Source organism: Heloderma suspectum, chromosome 5 (genome assembly GCF_057233095.1).
Source record: "Heloderma suspectum isolate Gila_16-S chromosome 5, 16-S_ref, whole genome shotgun sequence".
NCBI classification, from domain to species: Eukaryota; Metazoa; Chordata; class Lepidosauria; order Squamata; family Helodermatidae; genus Heloderma; species Heloderma suspectum.
The window spans coordinates 60,344,186-60,369,899 of record NC_139462.1 but is presented as its reverse complement, the minus strand read 5'-3'; the positions used below and the strand labels follow the sequence as shown (position 1 = coordinate 60,369,899).

At 42.0% G+C, this 25,714-nt stretch overlaps 1 protein-coding gene across 3 annotated transcripts in view; it reads left to right on the top strand.

Moving 5' to 3' along the window:
* The window catches only part of INPP4B (inositol polyphosphate-4-phosphatase type II B), a 436,581-nt gene that overhangs the window by 346,774 nt on the left and 64,093 nt on the right, over positions 1 to 25,714 (top strand). For all 3 annotated transcript variants that reach the window (XM_084856160.1, XM_084856159.1, XM_084856161.1), the window contains exons 17-20: positions 2,721 to 2,868; positions 18,498 to 18,670; positions 21,515 to 21,638; positions 22,952 to 23,069. In XM_084856160.1, the coding sequence (XP_084712286.1) occupies positions 2,721 to 2,868; positions 18,498 to 18,670; positions 21,515 to 21,638; positions 22,952 to 23,069 (563 nt within the window). The remainder of the gene's footprint in view (positions 1 to 2,720; positions 2,869 to 18,497; positions 18,671 to 21,514; positions 21,639 to 22,951; positions 23,070 to 25,714) is intronic.

Below are 25,714 nucleotides of genomic sequence, written 5' to 3'. Positions count from 1 at the left end.
CCAAAGGTGACCTGAAATTTTAAAAAGTGTTCAGGGCCACCTAAAAGAAAATAAGAGAGGGAACTTAATGTTATTTCAAGGGAGGAACTTCCAGGGAGATGGGGCCACCACCAAAAATGCTCTGCCTGTGTTCCCATAAATCTGATTGTACTGGCTGGTGGGTCTGCAAGCGGGGCATATGTGGTCAATCATAAGGCCCAAGCAACTTCCTGTGGGTGCAGGTGATTCTTCAGGTCCCAATCTGTTTAACACTTTAAACATCAATACCCACAATTTAAGTTCGGCTCAGAAGCAAATATGCAGCCAATGCACCTGATATAGAACTGGTGTAATATGCTTCAAATATTAAATGCAAATTCACAGATAATGTCATGTGTAGCTCAAAGTTAACTTACAACATGTCAGTTCTTGCTACTTAAACACTTTAGGGTGCTCATGTTTAGACTGAAAAAGGTCCTAAAACTCCCAGCATGCCCTAGTTGGCCTGGCTAGCTGGGGCATCCTGAGAATTGGAGGACTTTTTTTTGTCTAAACATGCATAGGATTGCTCCCTTAGAGTCATTTCTGTCTGGGAGGCATTTTTGGCATGTTTGCACCCATCAGTGCCAGTGAAGGACTAACTTGATTCCTAAACACTTCCAACTCAGGCTCATTCAGCTCTATATTGTGGTATTTAAAAATGAATAGAAAATTAACATGGTTTTTTGCCAAAATCTTGTTCTAGTTGTTATCTTTCAGAAATAAAAGGTCAAATAAGACCAGATCAAACCTAGGATCAAGGCAAACTTGATCCACCATGATAGTCCCACTGGGGTTCACTTTAGTTACAATAAGCATGTATGGCTTGACAGAACTAGGGCATAAAATGCTTATTGCTATGGGATTTCTTTTTAACTGTAGTGGATGAGGTTTGATTTCAGTGTGTGAGGAGGGGGGGGACAATAGGAGCCTGGTATGTAGGTTTTTAAAACCAAAGTTACACACACACACACACACATATATATGACTTTTCTGATCACATATCCCAAGGAAAATAAATTATTCATTGCTTTCTTCTTTTTTTATGATGAAATAAAAACATTTCAGCCAAAATCATATTCCCTCAGAGGGCAGAATCCAATAATGCACAAGCAGACTTTTATTCTGCAACAGGACTTTCTCCTGCTGTTCTCCCCACTGCAGACCCCTGTGCCAACTCGACCTTCAGCCTTCTGGAGCAGATTCTGTGGGCACACAGGCAGCAGCATAGGGAAGGGGGAACCACCCGATTCCACTGACAGAAGTAGTTCCATCCACAGAACTACTTCACTGGATTCTCCCATAGTTTCTTTCTTGAATCCACAATTGATTGTTCATACTAAAAGCTGTTAGTGAGGTCTTTGTTAGCAAAGTACATCCTTAGAATAACCTGGAAATCAGGAGTTTTGTCTGCTATTAAAAACAGTACCCAGACATAGCAAACAAACACCACAGTTATTTACAAAGGGATTATGTATGCAAAATATAGCTTTGTATATTTTGGAAAATATAGCAAAATGATTGGTTAAGATGATGTGTGTACTTCAGTGTATGTCCTGTCACAGAAATACCTTCACACTAAGAAATGGGCTTGCTTATGCTGTGGTTCTGTCCCATGATACTGTAATTTTCTTCTATGTGGAAATCTTCACACTTCAGAGTAGTATTGTGGTTAGAACGTTGGACTGGGACTCAGGAGGTCGAGGTTCTAGTTCCCATTCGGCCATGAAACTCACTGAGTGACTTCAAGCCAGTCACTGATTCTTGGCCTAACCTACCTCACTGGCTTGTTGTGAGGATAAAATGGAGAAGATGTAATCCTCCTTGGGTTCCGTGCAAGAGGAAAAAGGGCAGGATATAAATGTAATAATAAATAAAAATAAATTAACTTCACCATGTGATCAGAAGATACAGGTGATCAACTTCCCACATACCATAGTTGGTCACACCCTGTGGTAAGTTTACAAGAGACTACTGCAGACTGAATAGTTAGTTGTCTGATGCTGACTGAACCTGACAGACCACTGCTGAAGACATCTGTGTATAGTAAACACTACTTGTGCTTCTTTTGCCTCTCTGTCCCCATAGAACCTGTTTCCCAGCTTCCTTGACCCATAACACTTGCTGTTAATGAACACCCAGTAAGCACAATTGTTTAACTCTTGACTTGGAGTTTGTAGCTTTAATCCATCACACTTCCTCTTTCATTCTGAAAGTCTGCACTCTGCCACTGCAAACATAACTCACCACATCTCTTCTCACAGACATACATGTTATACTTTGTATACTTGAAAGCAGGATATAAATGTTTACTAACCCACATAAAATTCTAGTTATTTTTATCATTTTATGCTATAATGTTCCCAAGAACAATGTTATTGGGCAGCTTTATATGAACACAGAGCTGGATTTAGTCATACGTAGAGTAGCCCCTTGAAATCAATGGGACTTAAGCTGCAGTGGCAATTCCTAAAACCATTTACTCCAGAGTTAGTTCTTTGACATAAGTGAAAAGTTCCCTTTAAACAAATTCAAGACTGGAGCCCTGTTCTTTGGTGTATTGTATTTAGTACTTTTCATAGAAAGATGGGATCTAATATAAATAAATAAATAAATAAATAAATAAGCAAGCTGGTTAACTTGTTATTGTGCTTTTAATGCATTTTTTTACTGTTGAGTAGTGATACTGATACTTTTTTCAGGATAGGGTGTGGGCCAATGTGGGAAAGAGTTTAAACTGCATTATTGCCATGGTGGACAGATTGCTTGAAAAAGACAACGCCCCCGGCATCACAAAGGAAAATGAAAATGACCCTTCACCAACAGAACATGTGGTATCTCATATAAGTGGTAAGAAACACATTTTATATCATTGAAAAACAATTTAAAAACAAAATACAATTAAAAAGAACTACAGTACAGTGAGACAGGAGGAGGGTCAGTGATAAAGGTGCTGATTAAGGTTCTGGACAATTCTGGCCTTGAATGTTGGGAGGCTATTTATCAAATTGCATCTGTGTAGTATAGTCAAGAATTGCTTGCAGTGCTCAATTTTGTGTGTGCACTACATGAAAACCTCTTTGAAAGAAGAGTGTTCTGCTCTGAAATTTCTGACACATTTTAATCTGCTTTATGGTTTCCCTGAAAATAGCATTCAGGGGAAGAGTCAAGTGCACACACTTAACCCTTACCAGCCAAGTTCATCAGGATATAAGAAAAAGAAGAAGCAGTTGATAGATGCCTCCTTGATATAAATCATATGCTGTTTCCAAAATAAAAATATCAGTGCGGTTTGTGAATAATAGGGGTCACAGTTCTGAAATTTCTCCCACCTAGTTTGAACAGCATTTAAATTGCATAAAGAGAGAAATACAATAAAGAAAAAGAAACTTGGAGGACTAGCTTCTTGTATACCACAACTACTACTTACGGTGCAGTCCTACACATGTCTACTCAATAGTAAGTCCTATTAAGTTCAATGGAGCTTACTCCCAGGCAATACGTTATAGAAATGTAGCCTTAATAACTGTTCTACACTAAGCATGTGCTAATGAAGCTATGGTGGCACATGGAAGATGAATTCAGACTCTTTAAAGGAAGAGATGGATTTTAGAAGACCCTGTTGTAAACATAGGAAAAAGCATAGCTGAAAGCATAAAGATGAGAGTGAGAAAGGGGAACTAAAATAATTAATCACAGTTTATGTTGTAGTTGAGAGCGAAGAAGAGGAGACAGCTTTTAAGTGCGAGGAGTGGGAGACTGAATTTCTTGCAGGAAGCAACAAGGGTGATCACTCAGAGCTGCAACTTTGGCTAATTAGTGAAGGAAGCATGGAAGAAATCATAAGACCACTGTGACAGCTCTAGAAGCATTTGACAAACAAAGACCAAAAGGAAAATAATACGTTCACTGTTAAGTATATAGCTAAAGGAAAATTGACAGAATGTCAGAAGTGCAAGGGAATACAGTTAGCAATGTGCTATGTTAAATGACACTATTAATATGACCTCAGGTAGCCTGGATCAGTTTGGTTTATGCATAAAAAGATACAACTTTGACTAATTAGCACTGTAATCCTGTGCTTGACCACATACATGTACACTATACTCTGCACTCTTGTTAAAGAGCAGATTTTCTATAGTTTGCAATCATTCCAACAATGTGTGTATTTATTTAGCACACTCATGTTCCAGACTAAAACAATATCTCTTTTGTGTTATAACTTGGGATTAGTAGATTTCTCCTCCAAATCATGTTGGTGGAAGGTGGGATGAATCCATTCTATACTGTCAATCCTCTGTAGTATGTTAGACCATCTGGAAGGTCATTCCATTTTTGCTAAACTTCTTATTGGAACATAAGAACATAGGAAGCTGCTTTATACTCAGTGAGACCATCTAGCCTAGTATTGTCAACACTGACTGGCAGCAGCTCTCCAGGGCTTCAGGAATTTTTCCAGCCCTCCCTGGAAATGCCAGGGATTGAACCTTGGACATTCTGCATGCAAAGCATGTGCTCTACCACTGAGCCATGGCCCCTGTCTACGCCAAGATTTCTGGCATGTTGGGTAAGGAGGGAAACACAAGTATTTCTGCCCCATTAGCTGAAGGCCTTGGAGCAGAATAAAGGTCTAATGCAATCTCCCCAGGCCACACTACATATGCTCATGTGCTCCAAAGCCTCCAGCATGCTGAGGGGGCGGTAATATCACTTCCTTTTAGGTGTGCTAAAAGCTTCCAGATGTTGCAGATAGACATGGCAGCACAGCTAGGAATGACCCAAGTCACACTATCCCCACCTCTTCTAAACCTGTCATAAAGAAATGGGTCCAACGCATGCTCCAGAAATGCTTTCACCCCTGCTGTCAATTAGTACTGTAAGTTGGTTCCTTATGCCTCTCATGGCCACAGGAAGAGACCTCCATTATTTTAATGGGCATCAGACTGATGCACATCCCTTCCCCTCTCTTCCAGTGTAGCTACAACGAAGAGATATGTCTTCCTACCCTTTTCACTATTGCCAGGGGAATAGGAAGGTGACCAGATTTGGGGCGGGGGGGAGCTGGAGGAGAAGGAGGCAAAGATAGCCAATTAGAGACTGCGCCAACTTAGGCCCATTAAGGTGTCATATTTGTCAAGGGAATCGGCATCCCTGCGGTGAGTTTTCCATCCCGTATGCCCATATTGTCTATTAGTGCAACACATGCAGTGTATTCTGTCACGTTGTGGGTTTCTCTGTCCCTGCTGATAAGTAAACATAAGTGACGTGGATTTGAGGTAGGCAAACCCAGGATGTGATGGACCTGATTTGGATGCTCACTTCTAATAGGCAGAACAGCCAGGCAAGGGAAATTCATCATGGAGATATCAGTTATCCTGGTATATATAAGATGGCTTTCAACCATTTCACCTCAGGTGTCAAAAAAAAGGCAAAGGCCAGACCTGCTTAGACTGAAGCATTTTCTTAAGCTTCAAAGTCTGAGAGTGAGAGAGAAAGGATCTGGAGAAAATTCACATACCAAAAAGATGGTGGTGAGTTTGGAATGAAGTCACTGGGTAAAAGACCTGTCAGGAATGCTTTAAGTATAAAGCATCAGGGTGATTTCCTTTGAATGGGTGGCCTGTCAGGTCCTTTCCATCTCTGAGTCTTTGACTTTGTGATTTGACTTCAACTTTCCTGCTTTGTAAGCAGGACTACTGCTCACACAAGATCTTATGATGCTGTCAAGTTCCAACGTTTCTGGGAATGCAGCTACTGAATGCAGAAACAACTGAGGGTATAAGATGAACAGTAACAAATAATATTATTAAGGGCTGTTGATAATGCTCTCTATGACTTCTTAACATCTTTTAAAGAAATTCTCATAGAATTTGAACACTAAGGGCGCAATCCTATGCAGGTTTAGACAGAAAAAAGTCCAATAACTCCCAGCATTCTCTAGCCAGCATGCCGCCACCACCACTGCTCACCCTGCAGGACCAGGCTCCCAGGTACATAGCCAGCTGTGCTGACTACTTCTACCTGTCCCTTCCTGAAGGGCTATATAAGCTGGCTGGCTGAGGTGGCCTGGGAGAGCCAGTATCCGCAGGAGAAGCCACCACCCAGGGAAGAGGACGGCCTTCCCTGATAGGTGAGAGCGGGGGGGCATGTGTCCACCTGACGGACACAGTGGGGGGAGTGTTGGGGGCCACACTATACTGAGGCTGGGCTGCAGGCGCTGGCGGAGCGCTAGGGGCAGGCCATGCCAGGTAAACAAGGGAGAGATGTGTAATATCTGTCCCCTGTTCTGGGCCTGTCCAGAGTTAAAGGATGGCTGGGGGAGGCGTGATTCTATCTTCTGGCCTTTGTTTGCTGCTCTGCAATGCCAGGTCTGTTACCCAGAAAACATCTGTCATCCATGACATGATCCGGGATGAGGGTGCAGACCTGGCATGTATTACGGAGACCTGGCTGGCTGAGGCCGCTGCTCCAACTCTTGCGGCCATGTGTCCAGCCAGATTTTTGTATGCACAGCAGCTGGGGATCGGGGAGGGGGAGTGGCTGTTATCTACCGGGAGTCCTTGGTCTTCACCAGACGCCCTCTCCGGGAGACCAAGGTTGCTGAGTGCATGTACTGGAGGTTGGGCCCGAAAGGCAGTCTGGGGATTCTGCTCATGTACTGTCCACCCCGCTGCATGACTAACTCCCTGGCCGAGGTGCTTGAGGTGGTCTCTGATGTGTGTGTACAGTCCCCTAACATATTGGTGTTGGGGGACTTCAGTGTACATTCAGAGGCCGTCCTCACGGGGGCACCTCAAGACTTCATGGAGACCATGGCTTCCTGTTTCAACTGGGCCCACCCATGTAGACAGTCATGCGCTAGACCTTGTGTTTGTTTCTGGAGAAGCGGGGAGTGATCTGGAAGTCAGACCATGACCCCCTTGTCATGGTCAGATCACTATCTGGTGATGTTGGACTTCTCGGTTCCATAACCCCTCCGCAGGGATAGAGGACCTATTAAAATAGTCCGCCCCAGGCGTCTTATGGATCCGAATGGATTCCTGAACACGCTTGGGGATTCTCTGGAGCACGCAAACGGCCACTCAGTCGAGACCCTGGTGGGTGGGTGGAATGCCACAATCACTGGGGCATTAGATCAGGTGGCTCTGAAATGCCCTCTCCCCCTGAACAGGGCTCAGACTGCACCATGGTTCAATCCATGGTTACGAGCTCTGAAACAGGAGGTGAGACGGCTAGAGCACTCCAAAGACGATCGGACACGAGCTAGAGGAGCATCTTCAGCCTATCATGTGGTGGTGAAGGCAGCAAAAAAGGAATATTATGCTGCCTCTACCGCATCTGCAAAGTGCTATCCCAGGAGGCTGCCCCAAGTGGTCCGGAGCCTGGTTGGTCCAGTTGCTCTGGAACCACTGGAGCATTCTAAGGCCTCCTGTGAGGTCTTGGCAAGCCCCTTTGTGGATAAAACTGATCAGATTAGGAGTGTTATTCCGTGCGCCATGGATACAGTTAGCAAGCAAGACGCGGTCTGTGGCAAACCAGTTTTGTAGGATCGGTTCCAGCTTCTTCCTTCTGATGAAGTGAACAAGGTACTTTCATCTGTAAGGCCGACCACCTGCTAACTTGATCCTTGCCCATCTTGGCTCATTATGAGCTGCAGAGAGAGGCTGGGTGAGGGGATCAGGGTGGTGGTGAACGCCTCCCTTGAGGAGGGAGTGATGCCATCAGCTCTCAAGGAGGCAGTGATAAGACCACTTTTTAAAAAGCCCTCCTTGGATCCCCAAGTTCTGAACAAGTTTTGCCCAGTTTCAAATCTGCCATTTTGGGGCAACGTGATTGAGCAGGTGGTGGCGATGCAGTTGAAGGCACACTTGGAAGAAGCTGATTATCTAGATCCATTTCAATCAGGCTTCAGGCCTGGGCATGGGACAGAAACGGCCTTGGTGGATGATATGAGGAGGGCTTTGGATAGGGACGAATGCTCCTTCCTTGTTCTCCTCGACCTCTCAGCGGCTTTTGATACCATTGACCACAGTATCCGCCTGGACCACCTGGAGGGGTTGGGCATTGGAGACACCGTATTACGGTGGTTCCGGTCCTTCCTCTCCAGCAGGTACCAGAGGGTAGCACTGGAAGAGGAGGTTTCGGACCCGTGGCCACTCACTTGTGGGGTGCCACAGGGTTCCATCCTCTCCCCGATGCTATTTAACATCTATGTGAAGCTGTAGGAGGCTATCATCAGGAGGTTTGGGGTGTGGTGTGATCAATATGCAGATGACACGCAGCTCTACCTCTTGTTTAATCTTCAACAAGGTTGGCCGTAGAATCCCTGTCCAAACGTCTGGAGACGGTGAGTGGCTGGATGGGGAGGAATAAGCTGAAGCTGAACCCTGACAAGACCAAGGTACTTTTGGTGGGAGACAAGAGTAGTTTGGGGGATGTTGACGTGGTGTTGAATGGGGTATGGCTACCTTGAAAGACCAGGTCTGCATCCTGGGGGTCATTTTAGACTCCCAGCTGTCCATGGAGGCTCAGGTGTCAGCTGTGAGCTGGACAGCACTGTACCAACTCCATCTGATACGGCGGCTGCACCCCTACCTTCCCAACCATCTGCTCCCATCGGTAGTATGTACCCTGGTCTCCTCTCGTCTAGGCTACTGTATGCGCTCTATGTGGGGTTACCCTTGAAGACGGTTCGGAAGCTGCAGCTGCTGCAGAATGTGGTATCTCGCCTGATTAAAGGCAGCTGCCGGTGTGATCGCATCGTGCTGCCTTTAATCAGTGCTGAACGCGTTGTTTCCGGGCCAAATTCAAGGTGTTGGTTTTTACTTTTAAAACCCTATACGGTTCCAGCCCAGCCTATCTCAAGGAGCACCTCCAGCAACACCAGACAGGCCATTCAACAAGATCTGCCTCGGATGGCCTTCTCTTTGTCCCATCAGCCAGGACAGCTAGGCTGGTGAGGACGAGGGAGAGGACCTTCTCTGTGGTGACCCCCACTCTGTGGAACGCCCTCCCTAGGGTACTCCGCCATGCCCCTCTTTAATGAGCTTCTGCCACACATTAAAAACGTGGCAGACATTTGGGGTGGGTTAGGGTATTTGTAGAAATATGATGTTTTAATGTAGAATTTTATTGTTTTAAAACTGTTGTATTGCTGTACATCTCCCTGAGTGGCCAGGTGATCAGCCAGATGGGCGATTAAGAAATTTAATTAATAAATAAATAGGGCTTTGTTGCGTATAAATATGCATAGGATTGCACCCTAAAATATTGGTGTTTTTAAAATGTGTATTACAGATTTCATCGAGGATTTTTGGTTGCAATTTCTGCAATAATAGCCTTAAAGAGAAAACTGCATATGGGGAAGCACAAGAAGCACAACAGGCTTCTGTATGGTTCACTGTATGCGTGTACTTTTTTTCAATTTGCTGGAGTATTTTATTATTTTGGATTTATGTTGTTTATACATTCCTCCCCTCCCCCCCCCCCCCGAACTATCTTGTTCCCAGGCTTGTCTTGCTTCTGTTGTAGTAGGTAGGTTGCATAGTAAATTGCTACTACTTTAGATTGGCAAGAGGGAAAGAGTGCAGAAATTAATTAAGACAGATTATTCTGCTATGAATAAATTTAGAATGAAAATACAGGGATGGATATAACCCTTGTGTGAGCGGAAGTCCATTTGCACAATGGGGCTTTGTTGTCCTCTTCTCTCCACTGCAGCCCCCGGCACATGCCCCAGATCTGCTCTGTAGGGTCCTCTTCTGGAGCAGGTCTGTGGTACGGGGGAGAGGCTGCAGCAGCGGAGGGAGAAATCTGTTCTGCCAGTGGTTCCCTCCCATTGGCAAAACGAGACAATTCGATAAAACTACAATTTCCTACAGTTCTGTGAGCATTCTAATACTATATAGAAAACAATAAAAGAACATGAAGACATTACATTTTGTTTTAAAGATGGCTTGCCATGTGGTTTTGATGCTTAAGCATTCAACAATTTTGTGGTGGGGTTCGTTTTTAAACACATAACACAGTTTTGGTACTTTTACTGTAAAATCCATCTACCCTTGGTATATCTCCTAGATTGCTAACTTTAAACTAGGAATATATTCTCTCTTTGTTGAAGTCTGATGTTGGAGTACGTTCTTAAGGCTGAATTTGAGATAGCAGTTTCCATAGTAACCATCTATGGTGTCATCAGCAGAGCATTATGATTTCACTGCAGGATAAAGCAGGTAGAAAGCATTTGTTTTTAAGGAAGAAGATTATTGTAAATCACGGTACAATCTCAGTATTTGTTGTAGAAAATTAATGTTAATATTTTCCACAACTTGCTCCACAGAATTCAGAATGTAGATTTCTCTTTTTCAGAATGCTTTGAAAACTTCCCCAACCTGATACTCTTCAGATTTGTTGGATTACATCTCCCAGAATCTCCTAGTCTGCTATGCTGGCTAGGGGATTCTGGAAGTTGTAGTCCAACATATCTAGAGGATACAAGTTTGGGGAAGGCTACAGTAATGTATCCTCACATTCCCTGTACATAGGAATTACCTTTATACACATTTAAGGCATAAAAAGCAGACCAAAGGAATAATGGTGTGGGGTGTGCTGTTAGCAAGCATTAGCCAAAGCTCCTTACTTCCTCTGCAGACTACTAAATCAAGTGTACCTGCTCCTCTACCGTAACTGCTGTGATCTGGGAAAAGCTGCAGCTGACCACTGGAAATGGTGCCTGATTGATTAGCAGTGATTGGATTCAAAGGGTCACTGTAGGTATGCCCACCGTAGGTATCCCCAGTGGAATTTTGGCTGAGAAGGGCAGGCCCCCATGCCATATCACAAGCTGCTTTTGAAACTTACCTTACATATAAAAGAGATTTGCCATTAGGCACATCTGTTGCACATGTCCAAAGTTCTAGATGTGACACAGTGCTGAAATTGTGAATGTAAATAATGCTCCATTCTTTGTATCCAGACCAGTGTCAGGAACTTGCAGTATGTTAGGATGGACATGCTCCAATTTTAGCTCAATTCTGTTTAGCACTACATCTTATACACCATAACTTCCAGACCATCTTGGATTCCAGAAATGTAGAATTCAAACTACCTTGGCAATGATACTGCCATAATTCTTGAGTGACAAAATTTCCATTGCTGCATTTCATGTTTATCCCACTTTTCCACCCAAAGTGGGGATACCATAACCATCAACAATGTTCTAATTTCAATCTGGATAGTGTAATTCCACTGGAGTGGATGAAGTATTCCAAATACTCCTTATGTCGTCCTGTACAACATGTGATTTCCTCTGAGAGGCCACACTGTTGATGGCTGGATATATGAATTCTTAGCATACTGCTCAGAGAGAAACACATAGATATGGTGGGCTACACACCACTTTGGACAAGCTCATAGATTTGTGTACAAAGGCAGCAAAGATCAGCAGTGAACTGATAAACTTTCTGCTATCTCTGCAGCCAGTCCTTAGGACCCCTTGTCAATTTCATCTCTACAGTGAAGGAACTGACTACTTGACAGATTTATTACTATGTTTTGCAGCCTTTCCCCCCAATTCTCTGAGCTTAAGCAGGATGTTGCACATTCTGGAAAGGGCTCAAAAGAGCAGCAATAAAATTCACATTGAAGGAATTTTTCCAGATTCGCTCTGGGAGTTAGAGAAAGTTTGTCATTTTGACAACTAAAGGCTCAATCCTATGCATGTTTAGACAGAAAAAAAGTCCTACAACTCCCAGCATCCCCCAGCCAGCAAAGCTAGCAGAGGAATGCTGGGAGCTGTAGGATTTTTTTCTGCCTAAACATGCCTAGGATTGAGCCCTTAGAGGTTCTTTGCAGCCGTTGCACAAGAACTAGATAATGCACAATTAGTCTCACCCTTTCATTACTAGCAGATGGATATGCAAACAGTTGTGCAAGCAAGTTGGACTGAGAGGTGGGGAACTTTTTTTCAGGGAGGAATGCTTGCCTGCACAGATGTTGTTGAGAAAGATTTTGTTTTATGCCTATACAGATGTAGGGGTGGACAGTGGAAAATCCCATGGAAATAAAGAAACAAGTTCCTCACATCTCTAACTCAAAGGGCCCATAAGGTTTCAGGATCATCTATGAAAGCAGCTGTCCCAGCTGAATTAATCTTTGAAATTATTCAAGTAAGAGAAAATATAATGGCAATTACTGTTATTTCAAACAGCATAAAATAAGCTAATAAAAATAATAAACTACAGTGCTTCCCAGAAGGGCCAGTCAGTCCTTGGGTTACATTGTACTAAGTGCAGTACAAATATTGGAAAAAACATTAATCTATTCAAAAGAGTTTAGGTAATGGCGCCTAACTGGAATTACATTTGTGAAATAAATCATTAATTGGCTTTACATTGTATTAATAAGTCTGAAATTTGAGATTTTTAAAATAAATTAAGGTTTTAAGCACCTTTTCGAAGCATCTTAGCTCATAAAGTTCATGGTATAATGGCTAATTATTTCATACTGTATTTAAATTTATTCCAGCTTCTTTCCTTGAGACTTGTCTCACTGGCTTAATTGCTGGATGAAACAAGAACCATCATCTTTTCTTCCATCATTTGCATCGTTCGACCTATTTAATTTCCCAGCTGGTAGCCATTTTGACATCATTCATAGTCAAGTTAATGAGAGATAGTGATCCAGATGCAATGAAATTAAACATAGTCCACCAGCATCTGCTACCTTTCCCCCTGATCCATGTTCCCTAAGAGAGGTTGTTATTCTTTCTCAAGTTTGGTGTTGATTACCTCACCCTTATGTACTCTTAAAACTGTGATATTGTGAGGCAAAGTCCTCCTGTATAACAAGTTGCTGGGGAAAGTGGCAGGATAATGTCAGAACATTCCTTTGAATCCAAGGTGTGTTTCAGGTAGATCATGATTGATCCAAACTGCATTTCAAGTAAATCGTGGTTGATATGTTTACATGTTATAAGTGGTAAACTACCTGTAATAAAACCATACAATACCTAGTTCTCACAAACAGCAGATAAAGTAGTAAGCCTGTATCTGAGATGCATCACTTCAGACTGCAAGTGGGGATTTATATGATTGACTGCTCCTCTATCTAATCAGGAAAAAGGGGGAAATCAGTGCACTTAAAAAACTATATGTCAGGCAGAAGAGTTCTGGCCCAGCCTCCCTGAAATGCTGTTTTCTGTTTGTAGGAATCTATTTGTCCCTGTGGGAGAACATAGTATCAAGTGAGCTTTCAACTGTAATCTGCAGTTACAGTTGAGACTAGGGATGTATGGACTGTGTAAAATCCATTCCATCTGTGTTTCGCAGATTGTCAGGTGCCTTTTGTTCCATTGTCCACCCACAGATGAATGCAGATTTTTTTTTTCGTCATGTGGAAAAATACACAAATAATTACGTAAATACTTACATAAGTATTTACATAATTTACCTTAGTATGTAATATGTAGCGTATTGTCTCCTGTTCCATTCAACATTTCCTCAGCAGAAACTTACGTATTTTCCTACGAATTTATATGTGTAAATTTCAGGGACGTAAAAAAATCATCTGGAAGTCCATGGACTCCACGTGACCTGAGGGGGTCACTTCTCAGTGGATTCCGCAGGTTGGATTCTTAGAAATCCGAGCTCATTTTAGTCCATCTTGAATTTCTCCAACATCCCTAGTTGAGACCCAGGTTTATCACTTTGTCTGTTGTTTGTGAGAGCTACAACTTATGCTGCACATCGTAGGCCAGGTGCAAGCAAATTTAAGTCTTGCAGGATCTACTTTGTTTTTTACTAGAACCTCGACGTCCGCCAACTGGAGCCCAGTGTAAAATAATGGCTTGGAAGGGGGAGAGCATACTCTTAGAATTAAGGAACAGGAGTGCTTCTGAGCACATGTTTAGCCCAGGAGTTTGTGAAACAGTTCAAAAAAAGAGGATAGCTCTGGACATGTACAGAATACATGTTACTTTACAACTGCAGCCAGGTTCCAAATGACCAAATCATCTGGGATTGGGAGTACAGTTCTGATCACCGCACCTAAGAAAGGATATTGTAGAATTGGAGAAAGTGCAGAAAAGGGAAACTAAAATGATCAAGGGGCTGGAGCAACTCCCCTATGAGGAAAGATGACAATAGCTGGGTTTGTTTAGCTTGGAAAAAAGGCAGGTGAGGGGATACGTGATAGAGGTGTACAAAATTATGCAAGGTGTGGAGAAAGTGAATAGGGAGATATTTTTCTCCCTCATAATACTAGAATTCAGGGTTATCTGAGTGGGTTGCTGGGAGATTCAGGACAGATAAAAGGAAGTACTTGTTCACACAAATTATGGAATTCACTTCCACAAGATGTACTGATGGCCACTACTTTGGATGGCTTTAAAAAAAGGATTGGACAAATTCATGCAGGAGAAGGCTATCAATGGCTACTAGTACTGATGGCTATATGCTACCTCCAGTATCAGAGGCAGCATGCCTATGTACACCAGTTGCTGGGGAACTTGGGCAGGAGGGTGCTGTCGCACTCATGTCTTGTTTGTGGGTTTCCCGTGGGCAGCTAGCTGGCCGCTGTGTGAACAGAATGCTGGACTAGATGGACCTTGCTTGGATCCAACACAGCTCTTCTTATATTCTTATGAAATCTCTCTGTTCCCACTGATCTCCAATCATTCAATTGGCATTTTTTTCTGAAATCATCTTTAGTAGCAGGAAGGTTGAGGCTGCAGTCCTATAGACAATTACCTTGGAGTAAGTCCTGCTGAACTTAAATGAGGCTTGCTTCTAAGACATGTATAGGATGTATAGCGTAAGCAGCTTTCTCTATTTAACTTAGTTTTAATAGTGTATACTGCTGCTGTTTTCCCCTCCAACTATTCCTACTTCTCTCTCTCTCTCACCTCCCCCCTCCCCCATGTCCTGCACCAGCATCAGTTGTAAAAGAAAGGAAAAAAAGTGGAGAGTGATGGGTGCACTCCAGTACTGTAACAAGAGTGACTGACCAAAGCACAAATATGTAAAACTTTTCAGCCACCCTATTCCACCCTTCACACCTCGCCCCATAGATAACAAGCTGCAGTCTACATATAGGGAAGTAAAGTAAGCAAGAAAGAGCAACAATAGAATAGCAGCATTCAACACACGCTACTTGCTTTTGCTGCAGCTTTGCTAGCCAGCTCATCAGAGTTTGGAAGGGCAGTCTCAGTCTAGCAAGCTTATGAAAGGAGACTTTGACAACAGAACTGTTTGCTCTTCGTTACCAGCTTGATGGCTGCAACCCGATCATGTTTAGAACAGCCAGCCAGAAGATCTTTTGCAAACTCGGAGGGTTGTTCATTTAATTAAATGATGCGCCATGTAGCCCTTAGCTGCAAAAACTGTGCCTAATTACCTTGATTCTAAAACCTATTGGTTTTAACCAGATAGTTAAAAAACAACTCAGAAACCTAATGTTGCAAACCTCACTTCACGCTTTGCTTGGCAACCACTATGCAAATCTCATCTACATTTCTCCTTACGTGAAGGTGGGAGGTAAGGGTAGTATCCAGTGTTAGTCCTATGTAGAGTAGACCCATTGAAATGAATGGGACTTCAGTTAGTTACAACTAACTTAAGTCCCATTCATTTTCAATGGGACTACTCTACGTAGGACTGACATTGGATACTACCCTAAGATACCACCAAAACCGATCCAGATGGGTTTTTCCAACCCATCCACCCAGCAGGAAAAGTGATACCATCTAGAACCTGAACCCAACCCAGGCTCCCCTTTCCCCACCCAAGCCCAAGTCAAGCAGTGTTTTGCATGGAGGCTATAATTCATGCAGATACAATTCAGAGAGTGAGCTAGAAGAATGGGACATCCCTGCCAATATCCAAAAAACAGGGGAAGTGTTTGGGCTTACGTTTCTTTAACATGAAGATAATAAAAACCTTTAGTTTAACCCACATACTCCTACCTGAGTTGGGTAATTCTCTCCTGTCTCATCTCTCTCGGTGCCCCTGCCAATGAAGGACTGCCTGCCGGACTGCTTCCACACTGCAATTATGCTACCCCTGCTGCAGGCACCTCATGGAGTTTTGGGGACACCCTGCCCAATTTGTGATTGGCATTGGCTCATCCACCACCCTGTCACCTATCGCCATAATAGAGAGATGGGGAGAGGCTCTCCCACGAATTCCTCTGCTCCCAGCTAGGGAGCACTAGTGAGAAACCCCGGCTTTGGGAGGAGCGATCAATAAGTCGCCCTCCCCAAAAACCATTGGCCTTGTCTGTATGCAAGTGAGCTGGCCTGCTATTAAAAACAAGCAACCACATACAGTATCTGCAGGAGGAACATTCTGAGCATGTGCAGCTATCATGCGTACTCAAAATGTTCCCCCAGGCTGGCCGCCAAGAGAAAGGGAGAGGAAGAAGACATGCTCCACCACTGCTGCCACAGCACTTATGCAAAAGGTCTGCTGGCTCTGGGGAAGGTGGAGAAAGGATATGGGAAGTGGTCGATGGTTCATTGCCCACACCCCCGTCCCCACTGGCAGGCGGCAACTGGGTTTACATTATTATATAGATAGACAGTATAACATCTGATGAAATAAAATTTGCACATCTTCTCCTGTTTGATGCACTAGCGGTAGTAGCACATTTGTTGCCTTCCCACTTCATAGGTTACAATGAAAACATTGAGCAAAGGGCGGGATGTGCCTGATCTCGTCTGATCTCAGAAGCTAAGCAGGGTCAGCCCTGGTTAGTACTTGGATGGGAGCCTGCCTGGGAATCAGGCTTCCTGCACTGAGCAGGGGGTTGGACTCGACGGTCTTGTAGGCCCCTTCCAACCCTGTATTTCTGTGATCTATGAGATGTCACTCTCCACTTCCTCTGGATTTCTAAAGCCCTTGTGTCACAGAAATGAATAGAAGGTCCAAGGGACTGGTTTTATAATGAAATGATTATTGGTGATCTGATGTTTCAGGCTTATTAACTTGCTCCACCTACTGGGGATGAAACATAGCAGATGATTAGTTATATTTATTTATTTATTTATTTATTTATTTCATTTCTATACCGCCCAATAGCCGAAGCTCTCTGGGCGGTTCACAAAAACTATTTCCAAGCTAAGTAATCAAATGGCTTATCTGAATAATTCAATTCCTTTTGAAATGGTATTGTGCCTCTAATAGATTAACAATAATATCCTCAGTATTATTCTACTGCTACCCCAACATGACCCCTTCATGGATCACTGCCTTGTTGTGGCGAAGGGGCTTGCGTAACTCAGTGAAGCCATAAGCTATGCCGTGCAGGGCCACCCAAGATGGACAGGTCAAGGCAGCGAGTTCTGACAAAATGTGGTCCACTGGAGAAGGAAATGGCAACCCACTCCAGTATTCTTGCCAAGAAAACCCCATGGAACACATCAGAAGGCTAAAAGATATGATGCCGGAAGATGAGCCCCTCAGGTCGGAAGGTGTCCAATATACTACTGGGGAAGAGCAGAGGGTATTTCCAAGTAGCGCCAGAAAGAGTGAAGCAGCTGGGCCAAAGCCAAAAGGACACGGAATAATGGGCTCAAGTTACAGGAAGCCAGATTCCAGCTGAACATCAGGAAAAACTTCCTGACTGTTAGAGCAATACGACAATGGAATCAGTTACCGAGGGAAGTATTGGGCTCTCCCACACTTGAGGTGTTCAAGACAAGGCTGGACAGGCATCTGTCAGGGATGCTCTGACTTGGATTCCTGCACTGAGCAGGGGGTTGGACTCGATGGCCTTGTAGGCCCCTTCCAACCCTACTACTATTCTATGATTCTATAGGAATTGAACAGCATTGGCACTGTACTTGTTGTATCCTATGGTTTAAAAGTTCACATGATCAGAAATTGGCATTTTCCTGTGAATATCGGAACAGAAATTTGTTATAGCTTTGCCTTTCCTGTTTATTTGCAATTTTTAAACAAAGTTTGAGTTTGGCTGCATGTGATCATTCGATAAAAGAGATCAATACATAGCACTTCCTTAGCTTGACTAGAAATTCAGTACATAATATTTCATTCAGTTGAGCAAGCATTTCATTAATTTTGTTTTTTTCTGCTTTGGTTTTCTCTCAGATTGCTCTTTATTCATGGAAGTTCATTTAATTGGTTCACCTCAGCATAGGTTCTGAGCATATAATTAGGTTTCAACAAACTGCTTGAAGATTTGACACTGTAATGAGAATACAGGTATACATCACTGAGCTCCACTGCTAAATTCTAAGCAGTGGGAAGAGTACTATCAGAAAAAAGGAAAGTTGAGTCTTTACGAACAGCTACATGCCATAGATTAGTGTGCAGGAGAATAAGAAGTTGCATCCACTGATTTTGTAATTTATCTCAACTCTGAGATTATATATATATATATATATATATATACACACACACACACACACACACACACACACACACACACTTTGTTTACCATTCACAATGTTCCTCTTGTTACAGATGACTGGTATGAACAGCTTTATCCACTCGCAATTACGCTGAAGGACTGTATTGGAGAGGTGGTGACGAGGGCAAAGCAATCAATGTCTTTTGTTCTGCTTCAGGAGCTTGCATGTAGTTTGCCACAATGTTTAATGCTCACCCTGAGAAGAGATATTGTCTTCAGTCAAGCAGTAGGTGCTTCTTCCATTTCATAAATGTTTTTGTTTTGTTTTGTTACAGGGTATTTCACTTAAATCGTGCCAGGTTTAACTGAACTAGACTTTTAGAAAAAAATTCATAGCCTGGAGTAGCCTTCCCCACCCTGGTGACCTCCAGATGTTTTGGACCACAACTAGGGATGGGGGAGAAATTTATTTGGTTCGTATTTTAATGCAAACTTACCTAATTTTGCACTTTCCAACCGAAACTCAGTTAGGCTTTGAAATTCACATTTTTCTTAATCTTGCAATGGAGTTCTCCAATCAAACAGTGTGTGCAAAATGCATATATTCATAGAAATGATATTAAACGTGCATCTTATTCAGAAAAATGCTTACAAAAATGTTTGTTCAGCAAAATTGCATAAAAAAGGAAATTTATTGGGAGAAATGTGCACAAAAATGCATACACATTTTCAGGCAAACTTTTTTTTTAAATTCTCAATGTTCTGAAATTTGAGATTGGAAATATTTACGGCATTTGGGATGAACTGAACTGAACATTGAAAAAAAATAGAAAAAACTGAAATTGATACATCTTTCCATCCCTAGCTACAACTCTCAACATTACTCACCATTGGCCATGCTGGCTGGGCTGTTGGGAGTTGAAGTCCAAAACATCTGGAGGACATCCGGTTGGCGAATGCTGGCCTGGAGTATAAAGGCATCTGGATACACTGATGAATGATATTCTACCTATTCCAGGCAGTGCAGAAGGAAATTTCCACAGACGTCCACTAGACTTCATGATGTGAGACACCAAAATACAGGTCCCTGAGTTTCTGCTTATGAGTCAACCACTTTGAAAGGTGTTTGGGAAATTGCTGCTTGCAGTGGAGTGCTTACTGTGCATTTTCTAGTGGTCAAATGCAGCAATCTGTCTTTGCCATAAAATTTGAAGCAGCCTACATCTGTTGTTGTTGCTGCTGCTTCTGGATCCAGCTCTGAAATATTTTGTGATGCCTCCAACCATGTCCTGCTGCGTAGGACACAGCTGGTTTTACAGTATTTCTGTTTACCCCATGGAGTCTCAATTTGCTGTCTTGTCTTGAGTGAAAAGTGCAAAGGGAACACCTTTATACCACTAAAAAAATCCCAAAGCTGTTAGAAAATGTCCTTTAATGCAAAATATTCTAAAATTTCCTCCTTTAATATCTTACATCGTTTCAGCTCCACAGGCCCTTCCTCAGGGAACTACAAAAATATGCAAACCATTTTGTCAATAACGCAAAATCCATTTACCCATATTATAGTCATTACTGTAAAATACTTCTAACAAGTTTGAAGTATGTTAGCAAACTACCACATTTTAAAGAGGGAAATATACTCTTCATCATTTTCTTTGAGCAACCACAACAACTATGAGCCGAAGTGCCATGCACAGTCTTCTGCTTACACACAGGGATGTTTCAACTCCCCTTCCAGAAGCAACTATGGGGTCTCCAGGAGCAGCACCCCATGATGTATGAGGAGCTTCCACCAGAAGGAAATATCACCTTCCCATTTCCACTGACACACAAGAGCGAATTGGATCTGGGCAATAATAACACAGTGCAAAAGAGGGATATGTTTCTTCTTTCATGCTTTGAAAAATGATTTTATAATAATAATAATCCTAAAATTTTCTGAATGCTGTATGAATATTGAAAGATAAGACAGTCTCTGACTGCAGGCTCACAATCTAATAGACATGATACGAAAGGAAAAAGGAATAGATCAAGAATTGGAAAGCAAGCATTGGAGCAGCAGCTCCTTCTCTGGCCAATGGATGGGGCCAGTTTTTTCTCTGTCCTGTTAGGTGTTCTTACTGGAAGAGACGGGCGAAGCAAGCTCCGTACAGTTGCTCCTTCTTGCCGATGCATGGAACTGATCAAGTTGGTCTCCCCCTTGTCATGATGATCTCCCTAGCAGATGGGGAGGGCATGCGGCCTCCCAGTGGCCCTTGGTACCTTAGCTGATTAATGGGGCCAGAATGTGCTGCCTTCTCACTCTTCAGCCCCAGGGCAACCATAGGATATCAAGTGTTGAAGTTGTATACTTATATTTTTTTACATAACGTCACAATGTGCCTGGAGCACCCCACTGTGTGCAGACCTTGTTATTTTCTTAGATGGAGGGAGGGAATTTGAGCAGATATAGAGTTATTTTACAGGCCAAGGACATGGTTTGAAGTTACACACTGCAGCAAGTGCTGCTTTTAGAAATGTAAAAACATGTCCTAAGGTATGTCTGCACCCATAGATACTTTAGGAGGTGGGGTGGGGGGAGCACATGTTAACTGGAGATTTGATTTGAAAGCATGAGGGTATAGTCAAGAAAAGTTAAATTGGTATCATCTAGTCGCACAAAATTTTGATATTGTTCCCTGTTAGGATAATGGTCCATTGCTCAATGGAAGGCTTTTAATGATGCAAATATTCAACCTCCTTCCTGCTGTTTATTCAGCTTCTCTTTTCAATGGCTAAATTCGTATGGTAGGGATAAGCTACAAAGTAGAACCAGTACAGATTTGAGACTTTCTGATCTCTAGAATGACTATAATCTGTACTTGCTGGCGTATTATTCTGTAAAATCTATTCTTGAACTAAAATCTCATATGACATTTTAATCTGTGATGTTCTTTCTGCAGAATCACTTGGAAAATGTTTTAGATGTATCTTTTCAATATTCAATTTCATTCTTTTTTAAAAGCAAGACTTACTCAAGATGAATTTGTGTTATCATTAACGTGAGTGGATTTTTTTTCCAGAAGTCTTGATATTTTTACTTCTAATGTAACTAATATATCTGTATGGGTTATTATTTTCATCACTCTAGCTTGCTGGATTGGTCTGTGGATTTATAATCAAATTACACTCTAGTTTACGTGATCAAGGCTTCCTACAGCAGCTTCATACGGTGGGGTTAATTGTTCAGTATGAAGGACTCCTCAGTACATATAGTAAGTATGGCATCTATTCAAGCATTCTAAAAACCTAAATTTGTTGGTCTTATTGAACCAGTTCTTATTTCCACCTGCATACTGAAATCTGGCTAAGAAATATTCTATCACCAGGCAGCAAATACGCTTATCAAATCTTTGATCTGAACTGTGTGCCAACAACATTTATTTAACATTTATGTAGTGTTATCGTGCTGTGTTCCTAAACATGCTTATTTAGACATGTAACATCTATCACTCAATAAAATCTAAGCTGAGTTAAAACAAAAAAACAAAAAACCTTACTTCCCATGCTAGAATACTTATCTAGATCAGGTCCCCCTTGGTTACCTTTGAATAACGAAAAAGAACAGATGTAGCTGCATGCTACATATTAAGGTTTAGCCCTAACTCTGTGCTGGAAGGCTCTAGATATCTAATGTTGTAAACTGAGATGCAAACTGAAGCTGAATGATAATAAGGGCTTGTGTACACTTTATGCAGAAAGCATGTTTGATAGATATAGATAGATATAGATATAGATATAGATATGCTGTTTACTATGATGTACATTTTAAATGTGTATGGCTTAAACTACAGAGCTACATTGTCTGTTGGCTTAAACCAGCTTACTTTATCAGAAGTATTCATAATGTCCATGACAGTTGCATCTCAATTAATTACTTAACTGAGTTAGACAGACACACCAGTGTGACAAATGCTCCAGCACATAAAGTATGTTTGTCACTCTGGATAAGTGTCCCAAACAAGCAACAAAATGGAAAAGATTATCATATCCCTGAGTGAAAAATAGCAGCTATTGAATGCATAAGCTCTGGCATAATTAAAGCTATTGTTTATATGATGGATGGGCAACAATGATCCATTTTTGCATTATAATGCTTAGGGACATCTCAATTCATTTAGATTGAAAAATAGTACATGATTAAACAAGATATGGCTACTACATATCTATATATGCAATGTCCATCAATGATTCAAATTGTAGTGCAAAAGCTGTATGTCTGTTTTTCTGGATAAGTGTCCCAAATATGTGATGTCACATCTTGGGGATAGCAAAGGTATATATGGAAGCTATGGGACATATTTTATATATCCCTAACCAAATTGTAAAAACAAACCCTGGAATAAGCATGCTTCTGCAGATACTTCATAAATGTAGGTATAACAGCTTAATACAAGACGCTGACACCCAAGTTTGGGAAAACTTGGTTTAATTGCCATTATCACTTTTCTAAAACCAGAGCTGCACCTCAGTCAGTCATATTTTCCTTTCTCATTTTATTTTGAAATTCAATTTTCTTCCTGTGTAGGCGAGGAAATCGGAATGCTAGAAGACATGGCTGTGGGGATATCAGATTTACAAAAAGTCATGTTTAAAATAACTGAAGCCAAATCAGACGACCTCTTGCCTATTATAACTGGAAGGCGGTAAGTGTTATCTGTTTCATGTAACAAGAATGTAACATCATGCTGTGCCAGAAAAATCAAATAGAAGCTCATCTGATGCTTTTCTAGTACTAAGCTAACTTACTTGTGTAACTATGATTTGCAAACAAATAGACAGAAAGGAGAATAAATGCCCTGGAGAGGCCTGTAAAGATAATACACTTTTGGAATATCCTAGTATATTTGAGAGAAATAGATTACTGTATTAGATTAGAAATAATTACTGTATACTGTAATATCAGAGGACACTGCTGCTCTCCTCCGATATTGAAATCCTCACATATTTATTGAATAATGGCATTTTGTTACCAATTTTTCTGTGTGCGTATACAAAAAAAGCCCTTCACACTGAAATGAAAGAGAACTTAAAAAAGAAAAGAAAAAAAGCATTGCTTCCTAGGAGAATTCAACCTAAAGAAAAAGTGCCATTAATCTGACGATGTCAGCCTTGTAATATTATTCCTTACTAAAGTTCTGTGAATATGAACCACAATCCAAAGAACTTATTTTAAGTACGCCCAAGGTCTTGCTTCCTTAAGGAATCATAAGGCTTTGATTTATGGATCTAAAGAATAGCAAAACTACTTCCTTCTGCATAAGGTGATTTCAGGTTTGTGTCTGTTGAAGATAAACCTCCATAAGAGGTTGGTAAACCTTTTAAATCTTGGTTTACATGCCACTATTGCCTTTCTAAAACCAAAGCAGAGAATGTCTAGTCATTCCATATTAAACTTTCTCTTTGTATTATGAAATGAAACCTTCTGTTTAGGAAATAATAATAATGCCGGAAGACAAGGCTGTAGGAATATCAGATTTACAGAAGATCATATTTAGGGGCTTCCTAGGACTGTGTGAAAAAAAAGTGTATTTGTTTACATTCCAGCCAGTTAGAATTTAGTAAAGGAACAGCTCCCCTTCATGGATCACTGCCTTGTTGTGGCGAAGGGGCTTGCGTAACTCAGCAAAGCCATAAGCTATGCCGTGCAGGGCCACCCAAGACAGACAGGTCATGGCAGAGGGTTCTGACAAAATGTGGTCCACTGGAGAAGGAAATGGCAACCCACTCCAGTATTCTTGCCAAGAAAACCCCATGGAACGTATCACAAGGCTAAAAGATATGACGCCGGAAGATGAGCCCCTCAGGTCAGAAGGTGTCCAATATACTACTGGGGAAGAGCAGAGGGTATTTCCAAGTAGCGCCAGAAAGAGTGAAGCGGCTGGGCCAAAGCCGAAAGGACACTCAGCTGTGGATGTGTCTGGTGGTGAAAAGAAAATCCGATGCTGTAAAGAACAATATTATTTAGGAACCTGGAATGTTAGATCAATGAATCAAGGTAAGCTGGAGGTGGTCAAACATGAGATGGCAAGATTGAACATCGACATCTTGGGAATCAGCGAACTAAAATGGACAGGCATGGGCGAATTTAATTCAGGTGACCATCATATCTACTATTGTGGGCAAGAATCCCGTAGAAGAAATGGAGTGGCACTCATAGTCAACAAAAGGGTGGGAAAAGCAGTACTGGGGTACAATCTTAAAAATGATAGAATGATCTCATTACGAATCCAAGGCAAACCATTCAACATCACAGTAATTCAAGTCTATGCCCCAACTACTGATGCTGAAGAAGCTGAGGTTGATCGGTTCTATGAAGACTTCCAACACCTTCTAGAACTAACACCAAACAAAGATGTCCTCTTCATCATAGGGGACTGGAATGCTAAAGTAGGAAGTCAAGAAATCACCGGGATAACAGGCAAGCATGGTCTTGGTGCACAAAATGAAGCAGGACAAAGGCTAATAGAGTTTTGCCAAGAGTACACGCTGATCATAGCAAACAGTCTTTTCCAACAACACAAGAGACGACTCTACACATGGACATCACCAGATGGTCAATATCGAAATTAGATTGATTATGTCCTTTGCAGCCAAAGATGGAGAAGCTCCATACAGTCAGTAAAAACAAGACCTGGAGCTGACTGTGGCTCAGATCATGAGCTTCTTGTTGCAAAATGTCGACTTAAATTGAAGAACGTAGGGAAAACCACTAAACCATTCAGGTATGACCTAAATCATATCCCTTATGAATATACAGTGGAGGTGAGGAATAGATTTCAGGGATTAGACCTGGTAGACAGAGTGCCTGAGGAACTATGGATGGAGATCCGTAACATTGTTCAGGAGGCAGCAACGAAATCCATCCCAAAGAAAAAGAAATGCAAGAAAGCCAAGTGGCTGTCTGATGAGGCTTTACAAGTAGCTCACGAAAGAAGGGAAGCGAAAAGCAAGGGAGAAAGGGGAAGATATATCCAACTGAATGCAGAGTTCCAGAGAATAGCAAGGAGAGACAAGAAGGCCTTCTTAAATGAACAATGCAAGGAAATCGAGGAAAACAACAGAATGGGAAAGACTAGAGATCTCTTCAAGAAAATTGGAGATCTCAAGGGAACGTTTTGTGCAAAGACGGGCATGATAAAGGACAAAGAAGGCAGGGACCTCACAGAAGCAAATGAGATTAAGAAGAGGTGGAAAGAATACACAGAAGAACTATACAGGAAAGATCTTAATGTCCCTGATAGCCATGATAGTAATGTCCTTGATAGCCATTATAGTGCGGTCACTGAAC